This window comes from Mesoplodon bidens, assembly GCF_964165515.1.
Source record: "Mesoplodon bidens genome assembly, chromosome: 8".
NCBI classification, from domain to species: domain Eukaryota; kingdom Metazoa; phylum Chordata; class Mammalia; order Artiodactyla; family Ziphiidae; genus Mesoplodon; species Mesoplodon bidens.
In genome coordinates, this window is record NC_138165.1 from 36,880,525 (window position 1) to 36,907,348 (window position 26,824).

Below are 26,824 nucleotides of genomic sequence, written 5' to 3' on the forward strand. Positions count from 1 at the left end.
TGGAAAGCGGGAACATCTCTGTATTAGAGGCAAGAGTTTTGGTTCTAGTGCTGCAGAGATACACACACACACACACACACTCTCTCTCTCTCTCTCTCTCTCTCTCTCTCTCTCTCTCTCCCCTGAAGTGGCTTATTGAGCTTGTGATTAAATAAGTTGTTTCAGTGCCTGCCTGGGCCTGGGTTATCAGGCTGCTGCTAAAATAGCTGTGCATTCCAAGAGAAAGGTGTTCACTGAGCCTTCTTAAGACATCCTCATTCTGATTGACTCCAAATCTACAAAACTGTAGGTTTTTGCTAGGAGGGATTCTGGTAAGGTTTTGAAATTGGGAACGTCTCCAACATGAACCAAGTGGGAGAAGATGGTATGTGACTGTGGGAAGTCCCGGAAGATGAGGTGATCAAATAAGAAGAGCAAAAGGCAGGCCTTGTGTGAGCCTTCTCAGTCACTTTACTCACTCAGGAGCTATTTTTCAGGGGAGTAAAGTGAAAGAAAGAAAAAAAAAAAGTAGTTTCCAATGGAATGTTGAGAATAACCCTTGTATTATTGAGGCCTTCTTCTGCGGGCATATTGTACGAAAAAAATCTTGACTAGCTTTTTCACAGTATCTGTGAAAGAAGTCACAGAACCTGATTTATGTAAAGGGGAAAATCATATATTAAAAAAAACGAAACACTTGCACACAAGTTTAAATCAGGCAAAAGGAAAATTTCTACAAACTTCAACTCATATTTTAATTGTAAATCGTTAGCTGTTGTAATCCCAACAATTAAATTAATACATATTACAAGTCCTACATAAAATATACCATCACTATATTTAAAAGAAGAAACTGCAGGACAATCAAGAAATGCTCAGAATACCTTATTCCACCAAAAACAGAGACTGTGAAACATAGTGGGAATTTAAGCCACTTCCACTTTTAGTTTCTGGTAATTTTTCATTAGGCAACCAAGAGCAGCCTAGAATTATTCAAATAGGAGAGTAATTTGGTTCACCACATTATTCATACTACTCTATCAGAGGCTAAATCTCAATTCTAAATCCCCAATTCCCTCTTTAATGAAGCCTTAGAAACATTCTTACCATATTTTCACAAAGGGAGAGACAGAATTAAATCTTTGTCTCCGTGTGTTTTGCACATTCTTTGGTGTACCCAGTATGGTGCTGTACCATGTGTGAGTACTTATGTACATCAGGTTAGAAACAGGTTGAGGGATGAGGTCATCTATGAAAACTGCCATTAGTCAAATTTTTGTCTTTATCAGAAAACTGGGTACTTCTAAGTTAATTTAAGAAAGATGAGTGAAAACAGTGACAAAATTATTGCTTATGTGCTCATGATATTCAATTCACATTATGGCTACGTTTCTCATTTTGCTTTGAGGACACTGCACACCTTCTATGGCTGTCTCAGCTGAAAGTCTAGTGAAGTTTTGCAGCAGGCAATTCCCAGACAATCGCAACACTGTTGGTGGAATGTACTCTTTAAAAAAAAAAAAAAAATCATCAAAGTCTAAATTTAAACTGCCTCCCTTTTCTCCTTATATGTACCCCTCGAAATACTGAAAGTATAATCTGTTAACAAGATATTGAGTATTCAATATTAACTTGTGACAAATACTTTTAATAAAATATGTCAACATTTTTCTGGGTTACTCACTAATGAGGTAGCCACTCATTAATGGCAGTCATTTTACATTTGTGAAGTTTTGTTACCACACTGATGTTTTATGTGTTATCTTAAATTACAAAGGAAAACATATCTTTGTGTGAGATTTCCAGTGCACTGTCAAATGTTATTCTGTCAATTCCACCCAGTGCCAAAAAGACCTCAGGAGACATAGACTGTAAATGTATTTTATTTTGTAAGCAACAATCAAAATATATTTGTGTTACTGATTTCTTCAAATATTAAATGGGATCTTAACAAAATTTGTCCACTTTGATGTATTCTTATACAACTTTGGAATCTGCAAAGACCCTGACTAAAGAAACAGAAGTAATTGTACAATGGAGACTGAAGGTGTTACAGTGCTGCAAATGATGCCAGATGTCTTATATTTAACCAAATACACCTTCAGAGGTCCCTTGATTTTCAGCATTAGGAACAAGAGGACTATACACTGAAAGTATCACTAAGAGCTTTTTGCATTGCTTTATTTAAATACAACAGTATCCAACATAGCTGCTAAACACTGGACAATATTTGAAGTCATAAGTACATCCACATGTTCCTCCAAATGACGTTTAGGGTCCTAAAAGAAAAAAGGAATAAGGAAAGAAAAAGAAAAAAGAACCATATTACTGGTAGACGAATTACTTAATTTTTTTTTCAGTAGCTGATGAAATTGGTAAAGAAAGCCAAAACTAAATTTATATATATTTTACAATTTAACTTTCCCAATATATTGTTACATTTTCAGGATTTCTAAATCTGTTAAAATGTTAAGGAGCTGATAAAATAAAGATCGATTTACACAATCAATGTTATGACTCTGCAGCAGAAATGATAAAAGAGTCACAAGGAATTCTATACAGTCCGAAATCATCTGAGTTTTTTAAAAAACCATAAGCATTTTATCTGTGTGTATAAGGCTGATTATGTGTGTATATTTTCTGCCATTCATATATACTGAATGTCTGAGGGGGTACTTTACTCAAAGCAGACATACCAAAAGGAAAGAGTTCAATGTGAATTCTCATCACTTCCTCTGTAATTTTAATTTAATTCCTATATAATTTTAATATTTCAGGAATAGTGCTTTAAATGATTCAGGAAATATTCTTGGATCAAAAGTCACTGTCAGTAATTTAAAAATTTAAATACAATTTGGATCAATTCTAAAATGTTAAGGATAAATATTTCGTGTAGCTATTTTGAAAAAATGTATCACAGGAAAGAATATAGGTACAATCCGTTAACTTAAACCTGATAAAATCTGTATTTGAAACATCTGAGTTAAAAACAAGACTTAAAAAATTGCATTGTAATAAAGGAAGTTAAGTTTAAATGCTTAATATACATTTATGTTTAAGGCTGAGCTGATTGAAATATTTCAGCTAAATATGAAAGCTTTGAAATAAAGGATAGATATTGCACACAATTAAAAACTTTCAATTAAACCATTATTTTCTTATATGTACTGCTAAAATACCAAGACTCCTAACTTTAAACAAATGTTCACCACTGAAATTACTTCTTGGCTCTTCTTTTCTAAACTACAATTTCAATACGCTTGATTTCTTTAAAATACCCAGAGATACAACACGCTATAAATAATTTCAAATAACTAGACCACAACATTAAATTTTCTTTATTTCAGAAATAAGCCTTAGGACATTTTAGGTGACAGAGACTAAGAAAGACTGGCAGGAGAAAAAGATATTGGTCTGATTCCATCATAGGCAGTTTTGCTTTTGCCACACAGGAGGCCAAACCAGTGAAGTACTATATTTTTTAAAAATGATTCTGATGATTATTAAACTTTGCCAATTATATATATTTTCAGTTTCACTTTTAATTTCTTTGCTGCTAACTGTTAAATAGAATCTACATCAAGAAACTATAGCATCAGAGTCATTTATTCAAAAAATAGTTACTGAATGCTAGGCTCCAAGTTGGTGATCTAATATTACATATTAGACTAAAATAAGTAGTGGGAAAAGACAACAAGGGTGACTGTATCACACAGGATGAGAGAATAAGATGAATTATATCTCATTTTTGGTTTTGGAGGGTTCCTCTTGTTACTGAAACTGTAATATTCAGAATGCAGTGAGATTTGACTTCACCAATTATGATACTTAAGTCAGACCTTTGCCCCTACTGCTCTATTGGAATAACTGGTTTTGCGGTGAATTGGTAACACACTTCCCTCAGTTATCTACATTACTTCTTGTGGCAGCTGGGTGATTCTTAGAGATTTCCCATCCAAGAATGGTCCTGGCCCAAACCTACATAGCTTGTGAGATGTGATGGGATCAGAGCATATGGTAGGATGGCTGAAAGCAAAGACAGCTTAGTGTCTTGCATCTGAAATATCAAGATTCTGCCAACATCAGCAATATGATAACCATGTTCCATGAAATGAAAAAATGTAATCAACATTCTTTAAAAAACAGTCTAATTAATCTGTAGATTCTTTTAATTGGTTGCTGTGTTCCCCCCAACCTTCAGAAAAATAGGAACTAAAATATATATTTCATCTTGGGAAAAGTGAAAGAGCAAATACTTAAAACCCTTTCTCTTCACTCAGTAGAATCCAACAGGGCTCTAAGCTTTCTCAGGAATATTACCTATATATTGAAGCCTACATATTGATAAACTATATCATTTTTAAAACTGTTACATATGAAATAAACCTACCACTCTATTATCTTCATGGGTAAAAATAGTGCTTGGAAAATGAATTCAGAACACAAGTTTCCTACATTATTTCTACAAAATTGTTTTCACTAAAGATAGTATCTCACAGGTATATTTGTGATTTACTTCTCTATAGATGGCAAAAAGAATCTGACATCAAATAATTCAGGGACCTTCAAAATTAGCATCACATTTACATGACAGAAGAAAAATGTACAGTGAACAGACAGGGAAAAAAAATCACAGAGGCTCCAAAATACTTTTAACTCTACAAGAGCATGTTACTCTCTGAATGCACAACCTATTACAGTACACCTCACCTGCTTGCCAACATTCTTTATTGCCAGCTGTTCAGGTGTCATCTTATCTTCTTCTTCTACAGCCTGTGAATGAAACACAAAGGACAGAGTTTCAAATTCTAAATGTACTTTTCCCACTGCCGAATAATCATCAAAGATAATGATGATCATAATTTTCATTCACAGAACCTTTTATTCAAGTAACTTATTGCACAAAAAAGCAATTTTGCTAATCTTCAGAACAAGCCTTCAGGGTAATAAAAACTATAACCACCATCATTTTGAAAACAGACTTAAGAAATTTGTAAAAGACATTGAAAATATCCAATTGGACCCCCAAATGGAAGTGGTAACCATTTGAAAACTGTTATGGAATTATCTGAGGGATGGCTAAACCGGAGGATGGAAGAAGCTAAGGGAGCTGCTTGCGGCACTGGGGCCCTAACTACTCCTATTCTGTCTCCTTTTTCTTTTCCTACTTTCACTATGGGTCTCCCCCAACTTCCTATTATCTTTGTCTCCTTTTTCTTGTCAACCAAACTGTGCATACCCAGTATCTAACTATCAGTTACACTTAGGATCAAAGGACCTGCTACTGACTTTTGATCCACAGTTAACAAATTATATAGTGTAATCCCTTAATACCTTCACATATTTAAATCTGTAAAAGTAATAGATGTACTCAGAAAAAATTCTCACTTCTCCACATGAATGATCTTTAATAATCATGAAGAAATAGAATCATCTGAAGTTTTCAACATCAAAAAAATTACTCGAAATAAATGCCAAACCAAATAAAAATTAAATCAACCAAACCATATATACAAACCACTTTCTACTATTTTCAAAGCCAGCTACAAACTTTTATGTGTATGACCATAAATTTTCTAGCAGAAAAATTTTGAAGTAATTACAGCATTTAGATTAGCTACCAATATTGCCCTCTACCCTAATAATGGCACCACTGTGTAACCTCTTTATTGAGCATTCTAAGTTTAAGCAACCTCCTTCGTAACAGTTTTGGGTATGTTACTGCCTGAAGCTAGGACTCTGCATCAGGTGAACTCGTGGTCTATGATTTATTCATAGCATTTGATAAATGGAAAATGAAGAAAATTTAAGTATCACCAATCTTAAGAAGTAATACCATAGCACTTAATATGGTTACAAAGCGGGTGAGAAGACAGGGGCAGAAAGCAGGAAACCAAAATCCCAGTGAGGGTTAGATTTGGATACTCTAAACTTAATCATCTCACAGCTGCCAAATTTCTTCATGTGTGAACAATGCACACGTAGGAAATGCAATCATCCGACATTTCCCATAAACTGGGAAGTTTGGCTGCATTTCACACCTTCTTAATAGTTTTGTAAACAGAGAACTTGAAAATGAGCAAAGATGGCAAGTATCTAATTTTATAAACGGACAAACTATCTGGAGAATTTTCCGCAGTAGAATCTGCCTAAAGAGAAAAGACAGTGAATAAGTATTGTATCTACTGATTATTACAGGATACTTATTTACAACACATCATTAGGAAATACATTTATGACTCATAAAGCTAAAAAAGGGAAAATAAGTTAGTAACACTCCAAATCTAGAATTCCCTAGACAGAGAATATATTCATTTTCAGAGTCAGATGTCACTCCTATTATTCGCAGCTAGTTAGAAAAGTATCTTCTAACTGGGAAATTGCTTCTCCTACTATCTCAGTGTTTTACATATATGGAAACACTAGCAACGCATAAAAAGTTTGTCTTTCTAAATTACTTTTACAAATCATGACACTACACCTTACCAACCTGAAAACATATTAGATAAATGGACCAATTCACGTTAAGTCTGTACCCTATATCCATTCAGTGTTAGTTGTTCTATGCACACACCAACAATAGTACTTTACGGTATTGGAAGGAGGTAAGGGTTTTGGAATTTGGCTCAAAATGCCAGTCCATGTACAAAATAGTTATTATGGAGTATTTTGGAGTGTTGCAAATATCAAAGATGGAAGACGTGAAAAGATGAAAGTAAAAAAGCACTTAAAGCATTGATCTGATTTGAAAGGTTAAACAGAATATAAAAAGCTCTAACTCAATTTTAAAAATCTTTTATATCATTTAACCACTTTACCAATTAGTTTTTCCATTTCCTATAATTAAAAGAGAGAGTTCACAAACTCTTTGAGAAGTGCAGATGGTAAAAAGTACTCCCAGCCATAGATGCCATCTGGAAAATGAGGAGCAGCTGTAGATTTAGGCATATACTAAGGTTGCAAACCCCCATGACAAAAGAGTAAGCACATCTCTTACATTCTGAGATAGACCAGATCATCACATTAAACCCCTAAATATTTTCTCCACCTACCTAGGTTACCTTTATCTCATCTATCATCTGGGCAAGACCAGTTTGCCTTCATTCATAGCTCTAATCTGGCTAGTCACCAGGAAAAATTAAGAAATGGTAGCAGCAGAAACAAATGAAATTCAGGCACAGGCAGTGTCCTTACTAGGGGAACTTCTGTGTTTATGGCAACTTCTGTGATTTGGCATCAAATTTTGCTTTTGCATTCGTGCTCTTCGGTTTACTCAACCAACAAAAAAGCACTGAAAATGTTTGTGGCTATTCACACTAGAAACGTTTTTAACAGTTTATCAACAAAGACCCCCAGATGGCTATCCCATCATGCACGGTCTGCACAGTTCTAAGAAATTCCTGGAATTTGGTCTGTTATGTTATCATAATCCCCTCAGATGTACCCCCTATCTTAAAGAGGCTTTTACTAAAGCCATTAACCTCATTGTCTTTTTCCTGGTAATGGTCAAATTTCTCAAATGGAAAATCTGTGTTTCAAATTCTACCATTTTATTTACCTTCTAACAAACATGGATTGGACCCTTAGCACTTCATGAATACTCTTTTAAGGATCTCCACCTGGCAAATTCCAATGGACCCAGTTTACTTGAACTTTCTGAACACCTTTTCCAATACCCCTTTTCTCTTCTAATCCTTTAACCTCTGCTTTCATGACACCATGTCTCTATTTCACTTTATATGTCATATCTATTCCATTCCTTGGGCTTCTTTTTTTCCCTTTGATATGTTTGCAGTGTTCACTCTTAACATGCCATGCTTCCATTTAAGCACATGCTTTGTAAAATCACCTATATGGTATATTTTTTCACCAGTAAACAATCTCTGCATAAACTGCTAGTGAATGTAATATAGGCATTTTAGTTCTTTCTTGATTTTCATAAAAAGTTAATGCATTGACTATATAACTGAAAATCACATTATGGGTTATGGGGACACAGAATAAGTTTAAAGAAATGGCTTTTATAAAACATACTTGGGAAAGCAAAATTAACAAACATGAAACAATTAGAAAACTATCTGAGAAAGTATTACAGGTGTGAACATGGAGAACAAAAAATTGGGTTCCCTACAACCATTAGTAATTAAACATTAACATGTACATATTAATTTACTGAATCCTTAAAACATCCCAGTGAAGTAATCTACATTTTACATAAAGAAATTAGGCACTATCTTCTATATGTTAATTCCAGCAATACTTCTACTATAAATTTTTTTTCTAACTCTCCTTTTGAAAGTGCTTATAACGCTCTAGTACATTCTATGTATGTCCTCAACAGTAGAATTTTCATCATTTTATACATTCAGTAAATAACTATTAAGTACTCACTATGAGTAAGACAGTTCTTGCTCTTCAAGAAGCTTGCATTTGGGTTTTACTTTACCTGCCTGTAAATCTCAAATTATAATGCAATATGTAATATACAAAAAAGGAGTGTGCCCAACGAATGATGGGGACACATACAGCCACACAGCCAATAAGCAATGAAACTGTGACTTAAATATAGTCTTATCTATCTCCAAAGACCTCAAAGCAACATTCATGGCAATTCGGGAAATCATTACTTTTTTTTTTTTTTTTGCTGTACGTGGGCCTCTCACTGTTGTGGCCTCTCCCGTTGCGAAGCACAGGCTCCGGACGCGCAGGCTCAGTGGCCATGGCTCACGGACCTAGACACTCCGTGGCATGTGGGATCTTCCCGGACTGGGGCACGAACCCGTGTCCCCTGCATCGGCAGGCGGACTCTCAACCACTGCGCCACCAGGGAAGCCCGGGAATTCATTACTTTTTAATGACACATCCTGAATAATGCCAAACCCATGATTTATTAAGTGACCCAGAATATGTAAATTCTTTCTAAAAATATTATAAGGAATCCAATTTTAAAATGTAATTATATATAAACTAGAGATATAAAATAAAGATCATGTGTGTGCCCATACAAGTGTGTGTATGTATAATAGAAACTGTAGTTTAGACTGTTGAAAAAAATTTCTGTGGCAGAGTCTACTGCTAGTTGCCTACCTAATACACATCTTCTCTTTCTTCTTTTATAATATAGCTCCAATTTTATTAAAGGCAGTAATGCTCCCAGGTAGAAGACTATATAGCCTTTCTCAAAGCAAAGTATGCCACTTGATTAAGTTCTGCCAATGAGATATAAGCAGAAGTGCTGGGTGGGACTTATAGAAAGGATCCTGAAAAGGAATTGATTTAGCTGAGAGGTCTCTCTCTTTTGCCCCTTGCATTTCTTCCTGTTGCTTGAACTCAGATGGGATGGCTAAAGCTTTAGCAATCACCATGAATCATGAGGAGATCTAAATGATGGAAGCCAATACAAGGAAAGTGGAGCAAAAGATGAAGATATCTGGGTATGTGAATGTAGTAACTTCAAAGTTTCACATGGCCTTGAATTGCAAGAGATGTACATTCCTATCCTGTTTAAGCCATTGCTACCTCAAGCTAACACAATCTTAGATATAAATAACACCTGCTTAGTGCAAAAACTAAAAAGAATCCAGGATTTACATAAAGTATAAAATTCCCCTACCTTCCACCTGAGAGGTGACACTGTTAACAGCATAATACGTTGAGATATATGTGAGACAGAGAGACATCATTGAAAAATGGAGGGAAGGTAACATAGTAGGGACTTTTCATATTGTTACACAATTTCATTTTACACACATAACAGCAAGTTTTAAATATTTCTCTAAGTTGGTACTTGTAGAATTTCATTCTTCATAATAAATGCTTAAAAGAGAATACATTGGCTTAAAGAGTTATATGCACTTAAAATTTAAAGATAAAACGGGAGATGGCCTTCAAGAATGTCATATATCACTTTTTAATTTTCCCACTAGTGGCGCATTCTCCCAAACCATTTTTTTTAATTTGAAAAGAAAAAAAAATCTACTTATGCTTTTAACTTTTTTCTTTGAATACTTAATAAGGTTGAACTCTTTTTCATGTTTATATGCCATTCATCTTCAGTGAATTTTCCAGCTGTTGTCCAATTTATTATCGTCTCTTTATATTTTATAGGAATTCTTTGTCTGTTATGTACTTTTTGGATACTAGCCTTTTCTGTGTTATAGGTACAAATATTTTCTGCCAGTCTGACTCCTAATAAGCATTCAATAAATGTTATTTTTATTGCAGGTAAACTTTACTATCAAGCTATCAAAATTTAAAAGCTCACTGATATTCTTACTAGCACTAAAGTAACCTTTGGGAAGCTTGACCACAGCTTTACAAATACTGAGTATTCCTTTTTGGAAACGGGAATTTATTCACAAATGTTTTTAGTATTTTTCAAAGAAGTCATATATACATATTTATACATTTACATTTTTTATGGTAGTTATTCCTAAATACTTTGTAATTTTGGATGCTTCTGTAAACTGATTTGCCTTTTATATTTTTCAACCAGTTTCAGCCTATGTAACTGCATGGCTATGTAATTCTCAATCATAATAGTTCTAATAGTATTCTAGTTTAGTTTCATGTATTTCTATGCTAGATTACAAACATATCCTATCATACTTAAACAATGATAATCTGGCCTGGTTTCCCAATTTATATCTTATTTTGTTTTTCTTAGCTTATTGCACTAGCACAAAACAAGACCTTCTTATTTAATACAGCTACTTTGATAAACCAAATGTAATCATATAATTACATATTTTACATGTAATTCCATAAAAGTTGCATCCAAACCTTCTTTCAGGTTACTAAGTAGGCAGTTTTTCTACCTGAAAAGTAAACTGTCAGATCTCTGAATTTATAGGGCTACATGCTTGAAAACAAAGCAAATTTTTATGTGTCTATGCTATTCTTAAAAAAGTCTTTTACAATTCATTTTTTCACTGGCAGATTCATTTACAAATATCCAATCAAATGTTATCAATATTAAAATATTGATGCATCTTGGCACGAATAAACTAGGAGATTTGGAATAGAAGAGTTGTGGGTGCTAAAGTTCAGTAACTAGAGAAATCAATGACTAATAATCAACCGGAATGTCAGCGTGGACTTTAGACTTAAAATCAAAAAGTTGGTACAAAGGAATTTAATTATTTTCTAACCTTCTTTCGCTTTAGGAGCTAACTGGCACCTAACAGTAATTACCTTAGTTTAAAACACCAACCAATTAAAAGGATACTATGAAGAACTGGTTGTATGGGCCTTTCTTTTTATATTTTAAGTGTTACTAAAAACTCCACCACATTCTCTTTCAATCACAGAGGGAATTACAGCCCCAAATTTGGACTCCTTCATATCACAGCTTATACATTGTTTTCACTTTATAACCAAACCTTACAAATTTTTGAGTACTTCAGAGATTTTTTAAAACTGTAAAATAGCAAAAACTTCTGTGGATGGGCAGCAGTAACCATAAATAGGTTATTTCCTGGCAGTAGTACCAATAAGAATTTACTTAAACTTGTAATGTTACAGAGAAATGAAAACCATTCCTACAGTCCGCTGAATAATAACTTAAATTTCTTTAAAGGTTAATTTATAAAAGGTTAACTGTTTTAAATATGATAAACTATTTTTTCTCTTTAATCTCCACAGCATGAAAGCATACACTAGAAAGATTAAATATATAGATATTTTCCCTACAATCTAGAAGCAATGGGAATTTCCAGCTGGAACCCTACATATAAATCAGGGCATGCTCCTCAAAGCCAAACTTAATTCTGCTGGAATTTAGCTTGTATGGGCCCATCAACATTTTTTCAAAGCTCAATTCTCTCAAAAGACTTGTTGTTAACACTTGGCAAATCTTATACACTGTCTCTTGGTTAATATTTATTTTGTAAGATGTGTTTAATTTAAAAAGTAAAATATTACTTTTTTGGTGTGACAACCAATATCAACTTTAACTGTCTCCAAAAGCTCTAGCCCCCACCATTAATTTTTAGTCCCACATAGTAAACTGCTTGTTTAAACTTTTTTTTTTTTTTTGGCCAAGCCATGATTTGTGGGATCTTAGTTCCCCGACCAGGGGTTGAACCTGCACCCTCGGCAGTGAAAGGCAGAGTTCTAACCATTGGACTGCCAGGGAATTCCCTGCTTGTTTAATCTCTTTATCTTCTTTCTCAATCTTTCTACTTCTACTTAAATTGGAAATGTTAACGGTACCAACATACTTCTGGTCACCTAGGCAGGAGACCTTTAACTCACCTTTGATTCCTTCTTCTTTTACTTTATCTATCCAACTGACACCACGTTTTAATTTATTAGTCTATTGATACCTCCCTTCCCACTGCCACTACAGTAATTCATACACTTAGTACCTTTTGTTTGGGTAATAGCAAGCTCCTCCTAAATATAGAATCTCCACTTCAAATCTCCTCTTACAACACTCTTTCTTCTATAGCCTTGTCAAATTATGTTTCTAAAGTCAGGTTCTGGGTATACCATGCCCCTGATCAAAAATAACTCTATTCTGATTTTCCAAACTCTGTTACTTGACTTCAGTAACTTTAAAAATCTTTATTCCCGGGCTTCCCCGGTGGCACAGTGGTTGAGAGTCCGCCTGCCGATGCAGGGGACGCAGGTTCGTGCCCCGGTCCGGGAAGATCCCGCATGCCGCGGAGCAGCTGGGCCCGTGAGCCATGGCCGCTGAGCCTGCGCGTCCGGAGCCTGTGCTCCGCAGCGGGAGAGGCCACAACAGTGAGAGGCCCGCGTACCGCAAAAACAAAACAAAACAAAACAAAACTTTATTCCCCACTATTCACCCTTTTATGTACACCCTTCTCATGTACTCTACTCTAGCCAAACACAGTTTCCTAAAGATGCCCTTGCTTTTCTGTCTCCTAGTCTTGCTCGTGATGTTCAGTTGGCCTAGGGTAATATTCCTTTGTATGTCCAAATCTTATTCATGCTTTAAGGTCCAGTTCAAATGTTATCTTCTCAAAAGACAGCATCCTGGGTCTGTACCATCTGAAAGCAAAAGCCTTTGAACTTCTACAGGACTTCACATGGACTTCTCTATGGCAGTGTTCTCTAACTTCTAACTTGAATGAGTATACAAATCTCTTGGAAATCTTGTTAAAATGTTGATTCTGATGTAGTAGGTCGAAGACCTGCATTTCTAACAAGATCCCAAGTGATACTGATGCAGCTGGTCTGTGGACAATCTGAATACTAAGGTGTTATCAAACACACAAATTTTGGTCAAGTACTCTGGTTATGAACTTTTCTTAATGCCCCTGTTTTCCTAAAAATGAAGGAAGGATCCCTGTTTTCCACTGCAAATTGTACAGAAGATATTCAGTAAATATCTGTAAGCATAACACTGTATAGTATGTATACATGTTTTAAAAATTGCAGGTTTTCAACCCATTAATAGGTTACAAACCATATGTCGATGTATATAATATGTATGTATATAACTGAAACAGTATGAAATTGAGTCAAATGAGAAAGAAAATAGAATATAACCACTTGTAATAAGGGTAAATACTGCTTCATAAAACTTTTGTTGCAATATATATACACACATACATATACATTTGCAGGTACTGGGTCAAATGTAAAATCTATTCTTTATATGGGTTTTGGTCAAAAAAGTTGAAAAATACATGAGTTGAATCATGTCCCCCCTAAAAGGATACACTGAAATCATAACCCTGGTTAGAGATTAGAGTTATGCTGCCATAAGCCAAGGAATGCCTGGGGACCAAGAGAAGCTAGAAAAGAAAAAGAAGGATCCTCCCCACTAGAGGCTTCACAGGGAGCATGGCCCTATCAATACCTTGATTTTGGACTTCTAGCTTCAGAATTGTGAGGGAATAAATTTGTTGTTTTAAGTCACCCATATGGTAGTTTGTGGTGGCAATGCTAGGAAACTGATATAATACAGAAGATACATTTTAGTCTTGTTCAAGTATTCTCTTAATTTCAGAATTGTAAAAGAACATGAATCTATAAACAAAATGCTATCATGGCCGCATATACTTTAGCATACAATAAATATTTTCAGGAGATTGTGAAAAATATAACTTTTTTTACATCCTCATATGAAATGGTCTCCCTGTGCTACTCTTTACATCATCCTGTTTATTGTCTTCACAGCACTAATTACTAATTATGCTGTGTTTATTTGTTTACTTTCTGTTTCCCCTTCCAGAAAATACATTCCATGAGGATAGGTCTTATTTTTTACCATATCCCCAGCACCTGGCATACAGCAGGTTTTCAATAAATACGTATTAAATGAAAAACAGAGAAGTTCATAAAATAAGTTATATGTTATCAAGTATTAAATGCTGTTGTTGTTGTTCACATCTCCTTGCTCCTCCTTCCCTTCCAAGAAAAAGTCCTCTGAATAATGAAGAGATTTCAACTGTAAAGCTATTTACAACAGGGGCTGGCAAACTATAGGCCATGGGTCAAATCTAGCCAACTGCCTGTTTTAGTAAATAATGTTTTACTAGGACATAGCCTCACTCATCCCTTTACGTATTGTCTGTGGCTACTTTTACACTATAACGGCAGAGTTGAGCAGTTGCAACAGACTGGATGGCTTATAAAGCCTAAAATATTTACTATCTGGTCTACAAAATAGGCCACTCTACTCTTAACTATTTATATTTATACAACGCCTGATATCTAATCATATATATTCCAAAGATTGTAAGAAATAAATGTTGAAAGTAAGTTTTTACCTTATTGTAATTTTTGGCTAATTCCAACATCTCTTTTACCACTGATTCATTGTGTTTACAGTGTTCACTGTAGTCCTGAAGTGTCAAACCTTCCATCCAACTCTTCTTATGCAAATTTAACAACATCTAAAAAATATAAAGAAAAATTAATTATTTTCCTGTATTGAGGAAATTTCCTTTGTCTTGAGAAACAACTTTACAAACAACTTTTGGAATTAATGAATTTAAGTTTAATTTTATTAATTTAAATAAACTCTAATAAGTATCCTCCTAAATTTATATTAATAAAATCTAAGGAATACTCCAACTCATGGCCTTTGCATTTGCTGTCCCTTTGCCTCAAAGGCTATTTTTCTTATCTTTGTATGGCTTACATTTCTCACTTCCTTAGAGATAGCTGCCATTCCTCACCACTATATAATAAAGCCACCCCATACTATCTAAACATCTTTCTTTCCTTAACTTGCTTTACTATTTTTATAACACTATAAGCAGCTGAAATTTTTGTTTTCTTGTTTAGTGCATTTCTCTCCCATTAAAGAGAAATCAAGGCAAGGACTCTGCTCTGTTTATTTCAAGATCACCAAGGTCTAGAGTCTAGAATCTAGATCATAATCTAATCACAGCAAATACTAAATAAGCATGTGTGGAATGAATGAAACTACTATGTTACACACAGGATTTCTAATAGTTCATATAGCCCAGCTCTCAAATGCCGAGATAAGGAGGTAGATGCCTCCATTTACTGAATGACTGTGTCAATCCTTCTGAGTCCCTGTTTACATATCTATGAACTGAAGGTTTGTATTAGATAATCTTTAAGTTTTCTTCAGATTCTAATATTCCATCTATAATTTTAAAAATTTAAACTTCTTTATACCAGAATGAAAAGTCGTAAAACTGGGAAGGAAATCACAGATCCATCCACTTTGCAGTCACATCAGCAAACTGGGATCAGACCCTATTAGTAGTGATCATGGAACTAAACACCTTAGTTCATTAGTTCTCAAACTGGACTCCTAATTCTGAATACATATTCTTCGAAGCTCATAAGTTTTCAAGTTCAGAGTCTTAAGACAGTTTTTCTTAAAAGTCCTACTCTATAAATAATGTCCTTCAGTTGAGGATAATCATTGAATAAGAAGAGTTTTCTAAACGATTGATAAAATCATGCAATGTGAAATAAAAATGGTACCTACAGAATGACTATTGTTCTTTTGCTATGAGAACCAGTATACTTTAAGTGAGATCCACAAGCTATGAGGATCTAAAGACACAGTCGGAAGTGTATGAGTTTAGTTTAGAACAATTATTTGTTTAGAGGTTTGCAGCTAAAAGTGGTACAAAGTTTTCCTTATGCTGGAGAATAAGCTGCATGTCAAAATCACCTATGAGAATTTTCAAGACACAAAAGATCCATAATCCTCCATGCCCCTCCTAGGGCCCATGGAGGCAAGAGTAGTTTGGAAAAAAACTGGGAAACTCCTGCACATGTAACCCGAATTTCTTGGATTGCTTCCCATCTTCGCCAGTGACAGTGTTTTAGAAAATACATCCTCAGGAAATTTTGGTGCAGCTGCAACTACCTATGCTATAAAGCTACCTATAATTAAGTGTTGAGAATTGGATTTTTCTACACTTCAAAAGCAAACAAAGAAGGTTCCCACAGAGCAGCAGAATAATTCTACCATACCTGGACAAAGATTGGATTGGGCCCCTCAGGTAACACTTGGAGTTAAGTATACAGGTTGGTGAGATAAGAGTAAAGGCAGGGCTTTGGGTATCAAGAAAGCACCGGAACTGAGCTATACTAGGAACATAAATATAATATTAATTAATTTATATAAGTATTTATATGTGTGTGTTTTTTTTGTTTTGTTTTGTTTTTGTGCCATACGCGGGCCTCTCACTGTTGTGGCCTCTCCCGTTGCGGACGGAGCACAGGCTCCGGACGTGCAGGCTCAGCGGCCATGGCTCATGGGCCCAGCCTCTCTGTGGCATGTGGGATCTTCCCGGACCGGGGCACGAACCCGTGTCCCCTGCATTGGCAGGCGGACTCTCAACCACTGCACCACCAGGGAAGCCCTATATGTGTGTTTTTTATACCAAGGATGGTGGCTAAGTTTATGGAGCACCATAAAGGAAAAAAGGAAAAAAAGAAAAAGAAAATTTGATGTAATTAGATGGATATTTCCAAATAGTTGGGTGTCAGACTGATAAAATATTTATGTATCTGAATGAATTTTTCAGTTTATGTCTGAGTGGTACCCTTTTATCCCACAGCCTGTACCTATTCTACATAAAATTAAAATAAGTGTTGAAAATGTACTTCAAGCTATCAACTAAATCTACCACAGCTGATATAAACTCTGGGACGAAAGCAAGCAGATGGAAGAGAGCTTTATGGCTCTGTGTCTCCCCTCAGGTCAAGGAAGAACTGGTCCCCTGCAGCCCCTCACTCAAAACCAGGCTAAAGCACCTAGGACCTTTGAGTGAGTTTACTGGTGGCTTTGAACTTTTAAAACAATTGTTTATCAAACTTCAGAAAATCTTATACAGCACACTCTGCCCACAATATATAAATAAGACTGAAAATGGAGATGATCTGGTTGAAAGAGGGAGTAGTATGGAGAGCCCTCTTACTCCACTCCCATACACCATATGCACTAGAATCCCTTCTAGGGTAACTTTGTGGGGAACACTTTCAACTAGTAAGAAAGGTCTTGTTTACTACAGATTACTTATGTTTGGACTTCAGAGTGCATGTAGAAATCAAAGCTTAGGGGCTGTCAATAGTACTCACGTTCTTTCAAATTTTTTTAAGTCTTTCTCAGAGAGAAATACAAGAAGCTTTTTGGAGGATGACTAATTGTAATAATATAGAAAAAAAGCAGTTCAGATTGTAATTTCAAAAAGTAATAGGCAGACTTAAATATTTCGAATTAGTTGAGAGAAAAACTGTTCTTGAAATAATCTTAAAATAGTAGAAACTAAAGAATGCTAATCTACCAAGACGCTAGGTAATTTTTAAAGTAATCAAATTTGATTACTATAAAAAGGTATAAAAATTTAGATCTAAATATCTGAAAACCCTTAAAATGCATTTCCCTTTTGAATCACCTTTAGTTTATCCTAAGTAACCATGGTACTTTTTTAAAAACACTACGCAATTACAATCTAATTTATTCCTTTCAAATCTAGAAAGCTATTTATTTAGCAATTTAGTAACAAAAGGCCATTTTCTTGGAGAAGATAAATTAATCAGAAAAATCGCAGGACTAGAAGAAAGATTTTTATAATTTATCATAAAACCAAACTGGAATGTTTGTTTCCTAATTCCTCTCCTGTTTTAGGGCCTACCAATAAGGTAAAATGTCTCTCAATTTGTCCAATAAAATATTCCTTTATGCTGCAATTCATCAGGACTGAAAAAATATTTGAACGCATCAATGAAAGGGGTCAACAATTTAAATTCAAATATACCAGGTAATAGTTTAAATTGTTTGAAATAGATATTTTTCCGCCTCTAAGATAAAAATTTAAGCTTACCTTCTGTTCCAGTTCATTTTTCCGATAGTTAATAGTAATGGAGTAATAATGTCTGTTTAGTCCATGAATTAATGCCTATATAGATAAATGATTAGAAGAAGGACAAATTAGTATTTTTCATCTAATAAAATAAATATAACTGTTTGAAACTGTTGACATATCCTGTAGACAATACCTTTACCATCTTCTAAAAATAGCTTTTTATCCTAAATAAATGTTAAACTATATTTTTCTCAGCTACGAGTTTAGAAGTGAGATTTAGAGGTACAGGGCACACATTCTTTAAAACATGACATAGAGCCGCATAAATTCAACAGTTTTAGTAGCCTTGCTCAGAGTCAGAGATATGATTTGACCTCACCATAATCTAACCTATAAATTAATTATTCATAATTTATAAATAATACATAATTTATTAAGTCTGATTTTATGATTATCTACATAGGGGGCTCTTTCTTATTTCAAAAGAAAAGCCTAAAAAGCCATATAATTATTCCTTCACCCACAACATTAATCTGGAGTTTCCGTTTTTCTTAATTCAGTTCTAATATATTAAAAATAACGTGTCTGCATATGTCTCCAAATTAACGAAATGGAGTTTGTTTTTTAGTGGGTCCAGTCTCAGGCAATCTCACTAAGCAGAATTTTTTCCACTGTACTTGATCGCCAAGACAAACAGTCAAATCATCATAAAAACTGAAGCTAATGGCATGGCTTTATTAAGAAACAATAATCCTGCATGTGCTGTAATCCATTCACAGCTGCACAAATGTCTAACTCTAGCTACATAGGTTCAAATGAGGTCCAGAACAGTTTCTGTGGACCCCTCTATCAGCCTTCTAAGACATTAAAGTACAGAAATGCACCTTGGACATATCTTCAAGTACAAAAACAAAAAGGGCTTTGGGGTTAACTCTCAGGAATCTAAAGATAAAGCTAACTAAAACAACCACCACACTAATAACTGGATTTTTACAATGTAGTCTTAAGGTGTTGAGGTAGAAGAAGAAGTGGAAAGGAAACATTTGATGAGCACCTGCACCTGCTTTACACAATAAGTCTTCTAATTTTCACAACAACCCAGTAAGGTAGGCTGGTTCCATTTGTATTTTGACAGATGAGGAAATAAGACACAAATCTCAATTTGTCCTAGTTTATACCTAATAAAAAGGCAAAGCTGGGATTTGAACCCAAGTTTTTCTGACTCCAAAGCCCATGTTTTTTCTATCATACTATGCTACAATGTATCTTAGGAAATTCTTAAATTAAGTCTTCATACTTCAGGGATCAGAATTAAAACAAAGCATAGTCTTATTTTTAAACTTTGCTAGCAAAAATCACCCCACCAAATACTAACCCATTTTAGGTATGTACTATAACAATCCACTCTTATATTCCTAACATCTGCTATAATAAAGTGGTTGTTATATGAAATTAAAGTACTAGGAGTACCTATTAAATCCTTATTCATTTCAATAATAATCAGGAATAGTGAATTAAATTTCAGTGCCTAGATATGCTGTACTGTGTGGATCAAAAAGTGGATCTAGGGCTTCCCTGGTGGCGCAGTGGTTGAGAGTCCGCCTGCCGATGCAGGGGACACGGGTTCGTGCCCCGGTCCGGGAAGATCCCACATGCCGCGGAGCGGCTGGGCCCGTGAGCCATGGCTGCTGAGCCTGCGCGTCCGGAGCCTGTGCTCCGCAACAGAAGAGGCCACAACAGTGAGAGGCCCGCGTACCGCAAAAAAAAAAAAAAAGTGGATCTAATCAGTGCCTCCCTTAATCTGTACTCACCTTTATGCAAATTAGGAAGTGCATCCTCTGGGTGGAAGAATTAGAAAAAGGTGCCCAGTGCTCCAAGCAAACTCAGCCTGGCTGGAGAGCAAAGTTTAGGCTAGATTTCAGGTGCCAACTGCCCTCTCATCCAATCACCTTTATGCAGTGCTCCAACTATATAATTCTACATAGTGGCCATAAAGCTAATAACAGGTATGGCCAAGAGATACAGAAGTCAGACAAATGGGCACACAGATAGGTCCACATTTTGGAGATTAACTGTACTGCTGAAATATACAGTTTGGAACTTGAAGGCACTACCTACTTGATTTTTAATTACATTATTTAGATGAAAGTAGTACAACTAACAGGCAGCATGAAAGATTAGCAGGGACAATAATAAACAAATATAAATTTAAATCAAATGATATCCTCAAGCCATTTCCCAATTTCACTTACTCACTTGCTGTGTGCCCCCAAGTACATTCATCCCAAATCATAGGTAAACTGGCCATGTACAGTCCTCCTTCCATATAAACCCAAAGGCACAGGCTCTTTTACTTAGCTCAGTGAAAAATAAATTCTCTCAAATTCCCCATTCTAGTTGACACTGAATTACAAGTTGTGACAGCATACACCACATGTAAGATTAGCTTTACCAAGGGGGAGACTAGCCTTTTGACTGGGTCAAATTGCAAATTAAACATAACATACTAGCAAATGCCATAGTATGTCAGGCAGACAAAGGAGTTACATGATCAGGAAATTTCTCAAAACATCAATACTTAACTTTTAAATTTACACCTAACAAACATATGATGAATTTAGGAAAATTTAGGTAATTCTTCATTAAAACAGGTTATTGTCCTGAAGCTCATTCATTAATTATTTGAAATCTACAACAGTTTCTCATAGAAGCACTGTTAAAAAGCATGGTTCTATTCTATAGTGTTTATATTGTGGGCTAAATAATATTTCAGTGGCTGACCCGGGAAACTAGCCACCTTTTAGAGCACTGATTCTGGGACAATACTTTTTGGAATTACTAACAGGACTTAGCTTATTTGCTTCTTGGATATCCGGACCCTTGTTTTCTTTGCTCAAAGGCTGCCAACCTTTCAAAGAAGGAAGTTCTTCCTAGGTTGGTACTATCAGTCTAAGATGCTATTTATTCTAGACAAAGAGTGGTTTGGAGGAGGAACTAGACAAAGCAGAGTTTTGAGATCCCACTGATTAACTTCCAGGTTATTTCTATGTTTCTTTAAGCTAATCTTTAGAGTAGAGCTTTATAATTTTGTTGGTATGACAAATTCAAAGAAAAGCACACAAATAATCATTACGGTGAAATAATACTTCATTGGCATTGTCCAGACTACCGAGAAGAGGTCAGAAGTTATAACTCCATTTGCTCACTGCTGTGGAAAAGCAGGCATATTATAAAATATGCAACTTATGAACTATGTAATAACCTATTTATAGGTTCTTGATAGGTTAAAAAAGTTTCATGCTCTTAAAAAAGGCATATTTACTTAGATCTAAAGATATATGTTTGCCTTAAATTATTTTACATTAATAAACTGAAAATGTGGTGCTAAATATAATCCAGTAAATCATACTTTAAAATGAATCTTTCTTTATATAAATATAATAGCTCTGAAAAGAAACAAAACATGTGCTTTGTTCCCTTTAGGGTGGAGAAGTGGGTCACAAATGGCAAAAGAAGAAAAGAATTTTTGCTAAATACCTTTTCATACCTTTTGAATTTTGAGCTGTATATATACATTATCTATGCCAAAATTAATGAATTAATGAAACTTCCAAATATAGTATAGAAGAATGAGGAGCTCTGGTTATGTACTAGTTCCTACAGTAACTCAGTGGATAAGCTAGGCAAATCACAAACTTGCTGGGCCTCAGTTTCCTCACCTACAAAATCATCACAATGGTTCCTTCTGGTACAACTATTTTATAACTGTTTAACAACTACCGAAAACAATGTTTTTCAAATAGTTTAACTGTGTTAGACAATGCAGTTGTACTCAGGGCTACATTTAGGGGCTCATAACCCTAGTATAATGCATCTATGCATCAACAGTTACTAAATTTCCATTCAGTTGACAACCAGTCTTCATATACACTGTGGCCCTTAAAGCATTTGAAATGTTGTTGAACAATTTTTAGTGGAATAGCTTTACATTTTTAGTTACTAAAATAAATGCTTGCTAACTCTCAATTCTATACATTTGACAATAATGGTCAAATGTTCCAAGTACAAAATAATACAAAGTCACATATATTAATAGAAAAGTCTATAGTACAGGCATTATACTCTTCCCTCTCTATCAGGATTATTAATGACTTCTCATTTAAAACATGAAAGTTCACATAAACTTTGTCTATTAGCTTTGCCTTGTGGCAGATACTTCAACGTTGTTATTAGTGCTTTAAAAATAACATTTTCTAAAAGCAATAGATGTTTCATTGTAGAAAGTTTAAGAAATATGGAGAAGGAAGAACAAGAAAAAAAATTCAATAATCCTACAACCTAAAGGTAATCAATACTAATATATTGTAAATATATGGGCACAGTTTATAAAATATATATTTTCAAAAAGGAGAACTAGCATATGTGATTTTATAACCTTTTTCTTAACATATTTTGAACTTTCCTCAATATATTAAATAGTAGTCTACAGCATAACCCTAATATTTCCCCCCTACTTTAAGTATGATAGTAAAAAAATCAGTGTTAGAAAAGCATTAGTAACCACCCACATGAGTGCTGATGGTACCTGTTAGGTTCCTATTCCTACCAGTAATAAGCTGCTTTAGGAACAAGATCCCTCTAAATACAAACTAACTTTCCTTCAAAATAAAAGGCATGGCCTTTCTGAAAGGCTTCTGATCCCTGAGGTAAAGATTCTGCTAACACATCTTAAAATTCTATCATGATTATCACCATTCACTTCAAGTTCTTCTGGGTTGCTTTCTTTCTAGCTTGTCTTAGAAAACTAAGAAATTGTTTTAAGGTGTGCCTTTGTTCCATCACTTTTTGGCTTGATCCCATTTGAGTGTTTCAGTATTGGAATTGTCTCATAACTGTAAAGCACCCAGATAGATGTCTTCCTGATGGGCGCTATAAAAACTGTGAAATAAATATATATACAGATTTTAATTGGAAGCCAAAACAAACTAAAATGAAATGGAAAACAATGATGCTGTAGCTGTTATATACACAGGTCCTTTTAACTTGGGTTTGCAACCTGCTTCATAAGGTTCACCTGAAATTACAGACTATAAGGTAAAAATACAAACTGGACTGATGTAGAAAGAAACAGATTTTAATTATTTAATTAACTCAAATTTTAAGGTTAAAAACCAGTGTTTAAATTTAAAAGATGAAATCTGCAACAGGTGGCTGTTGACTTGCAATTAGTAAAAACTTCTGGCAGAAACACACCATGCAGTAATCACAATGATCTTAGACTGTGAGATGCTACTTAACAAAAAAAATAATATTTGCAAAAAAATAATGAAGCAGTATGATGCTATGGGGGTTATAAGAAAGGTCATTATCACAGGCTAAACAGGTCCAATAATATATTCTCTTGGAACATGCAAGCATGGGCTTGTCTGTACCCAGTCAAAAACACTAGTAGCTTATTTCATACTCACTATACTTTGCAGTTTTCCCTGGCTTCTAAGTAATTTTTTCAAAAGGAACACACCTCAATCCTTTGAGAAAACTTTTTCACTTTGATGAAGATTTGAGATGAGTGACTGCTGAAAAAGTAAGCATCTAAAAGTATAAAGTTATCAAAGTATAACCAAGCTTAACCATGGTTAACTGTCAAAGCCACAACTCCCCAGAGACTATCATATGCCAGAGCAAGGTTTCAGAAGGGGAGCAGCACTAGCTACTACGATGTCTCTGTCCTATGTGTTCTATTTAACCAAACACGGTATTTCTGTCCTTTTAATTAATCTTCAGAGAAGCAATTAACTATATAGACACAGGTTGTGGTGCACTTAAAAACACGTTTAAAATAATTTTTGCAGACAATAAAGATCTGTGCAAAAACAATGAAGCATGTGGATGATACAAAGAAAACATTAATCACTCAGGAGGATATTAAGTGTCTGAATAACTGTAATAATGGTGGTTGACATCACTAGAAAGAACAAGATATAAACTCTAATCAAAAGAAATATGTAGTTGCGTTTTGTATGATTTGTTTTAAAAGTAGGGATTAAGGCAAAAAAAGAAAAAAAGAAAAAGGTAAAAATATTTAAGTACTATTTAGGAACTGCTTCTGGGGACCTCTTAAAGTATACAATAATTTACCATTATTTACTACTGTAAGAAATGTCTACTAACCAAATCAATAATGATACCATGATACCTAACGCACTCCACCTAAAACCCCTATGAGTCCTTTACTACAGTGTTAACCGTGCAAAGCTGTAAGGTACTCTCAAGATTAAGACTCTACTATGCCCCCCAAAAGGGTGTCCTCAAACTACGTCAGGAAAGTTTAAAGACTTCACTGAAAGCAGACTCATATGTGAGGAAATCTAACTTTTGCAACACTATTTCCATAATCTCCTTTTAAAGCACAAGAAAAATTAATTGCAAAACAAATTAAAATGCTAAGTACTGGATCTTAAAATGGTCATTTATAACAGGCTTTTAAAATGTAAAACAGTTTTAACACATTATCAAATACAGGCATTACCTGGATAGATGGCTTGTTTAGGTGACCCAGATTTGAGGTTGTTTGTCTTGGTTCATGTCCTAAGACCATCATATTAGCATTGATCAATCTGAAGGCATCAATAACAACCTGTAAAAACAAGGTGTCAGGTCATTTCTTTTTTAAAAAGCAAGTGATGGTGCCAAGCAACACTGGACAAGGCATGATCAACTTGCATCTGTTTCTGGCCTATTTCCAGAAAATCATTTAATTATAATATTAATAAAAAAGAACCTCCTGCTGACTGCGCCATCAGCACACCACCCTCTATCTTGTAATGTAAGGTGACACCAATTATTGCAATTTTCATGAAGCAGTAAAGGAAAATATTAACTTTGCATCTTTATTATTGAAATACATCATTACTAAACTTACACCAAACAGCCTTCATTGGTATGCATATGTCTGTCACCTAAATTTTACCTAATCAAAATGAATGACAAAGAGAAACTAAAACTGAAAGTGAGCACAAGCTAAGGGACCACATCTAAAGCCCAGCCCTGTCACATCAATTATACTACCACAGTACTTGAAATGACAACAAAATTACAACCAGCAAGGCACTTGCTCCACGTATTCTCTTCTAGTCAGATACCTTTTACTTCTTGTGACTATAAAAGACTTTGTACCTTGTCTGATGGCCTTAAATGTCCAAGCCACTGTCAAGAATACGAGGCACAATTCAAGAAAACCAAGGTCGTCCGTGCTTTAATCCAGGAACATGGTATAGAATGATACAGCCCTAAGTTCATAGTAAAGAAATAACAATAGGTATCCTCTTTTTCCTAGGTGTACTCAATATTTCTGTAGAGAAACACTTCAAATTCTTACATGATAAAAATCATCTTTTAGCTCATATATTAAGAGATTTAACAAGAATCACATACTATCCGAATGCTTTTCTCTGTTCATTATCATGGATTTGAAAGAACTTGTTAAAGCTTTTAAATGTTGTTAAGTTTTATGTAAAGAACTGGGGATCTTAAGACAGATGCCTCTTCCAGGGAATGTAAATCAATCACCTAGAGAATAAACTCAATACATTCTTCACATAAAAATATCTTAAAGCAGGGAAATATAGTTATTTCTAGATTTGCCTTTAAAAGTGCTAAACAACTGAGATTTATCATTGTTTTAAAAGCTATTGTCTACTAGACTGTTTCTCATTTGTATAATTATTGTTTGAGGATACTAAGGGATTAAAAAAAATTTATTTCCAAAATAAGCCAACTGGAATCTAATCAAGTCTGAAAAATCTGTAATAAGTATTACTAAATGCTATATGCTAAAGAATAAGATTTAAAGAAAGAAAGAAAGGAAAAATCACCCTTTCTAAAAAGCTGCCATGAAGGGTCAACAGTACTAATGAATACAAACTTACACCAAAGCACTATGACAAATGACTCAATCTAAGGCCTCTGTCTACTCCGGCAATCCCCCCACCCACCCCAAAACTTTGAATTTTGCTTTTATTTCTAACAGTTTGAATTTCCCCAAAGATTCCTCTTGCCTTAAAATAAAACCAAGTATCCCCAGAACATGCATGATTTAATAGTTTGTGAAAACTTTTTTCTTTTTATACAGTAACTGTAATCCAGACTTAACTTTCACAATTATGTATAAATAAATATGGCCTAGGTTTATACCTCTTGCTTATACTTAAATTTTTTTTCTAATCACATTTTCATAAAGTAATAAGTACTACTATCAAACATGCTTTAATCAGATATTATCATAAATAATTTCAAACAATTGTTTAAAAACATAGAGAAGTAAAATTTTCTACTAAAAAGCACATAAAAATAAGGTAAAATGTAGGCTAAAGAAGGGAAAAGAGACCATTTTGATAGACAGATGTACAACTTAAATAAATACAAAATTAAGAATTGCTTCCCTAACCAATAGCAGTAAATATTTAAGAGCAAAGCATCATTTTGGTCCAATTGTTTTTAGAATACTTGGATTCCATTTAAAGATTTCAGTATCATTTGTAGAAAAAGAACACTTCTACAAAACTATGAAA

General features: G+C 34.5%; 1 protein-coding gene across 1 annotated transcript in view; it reads right to left on the reverse strand.

The window, feature by feature from the left end:
• Positions 1 to 1,844: 1,844 nt before the first annotated feature.
• The window catches only part of PSMD14 (proteasome 26S subunit, non-ATPase 14), a 93,605-nt gene continuing 68,625 nt past the window's right edge, over positions 1,845 to 26,824 (reverse strand). Inside the window, exons 8-12 of the mRNA XM_081241810.1 lie at positions 24,784 to 24,891; positions 18,273 to 18,347; positions 14,724 to 14,849; positions 4,690 to 4,752; positions 1,845 to 2,258 (exon numbers count right to left, since the gene is read on the reverse strand). Of these exons, the coding sequence (XP_081097936.1) occupies positions 2,160 to 2,258; positions 4,690 to 4,752; positions 14,724 to 14,849; positions 18,273 to 18,347; positions 24,784 to 24,891 (471 nt within the window). The 3' untranslated portion in view covers positions 1,845 to 2,159. The remainder of the gene's footprint in view (positions 2,259 to 4,689; positions 4,753 to 14,723; positions 14,850 to 18,272; positions 18,348 to 24,783; positions 24,892 to 26,824) is intronic.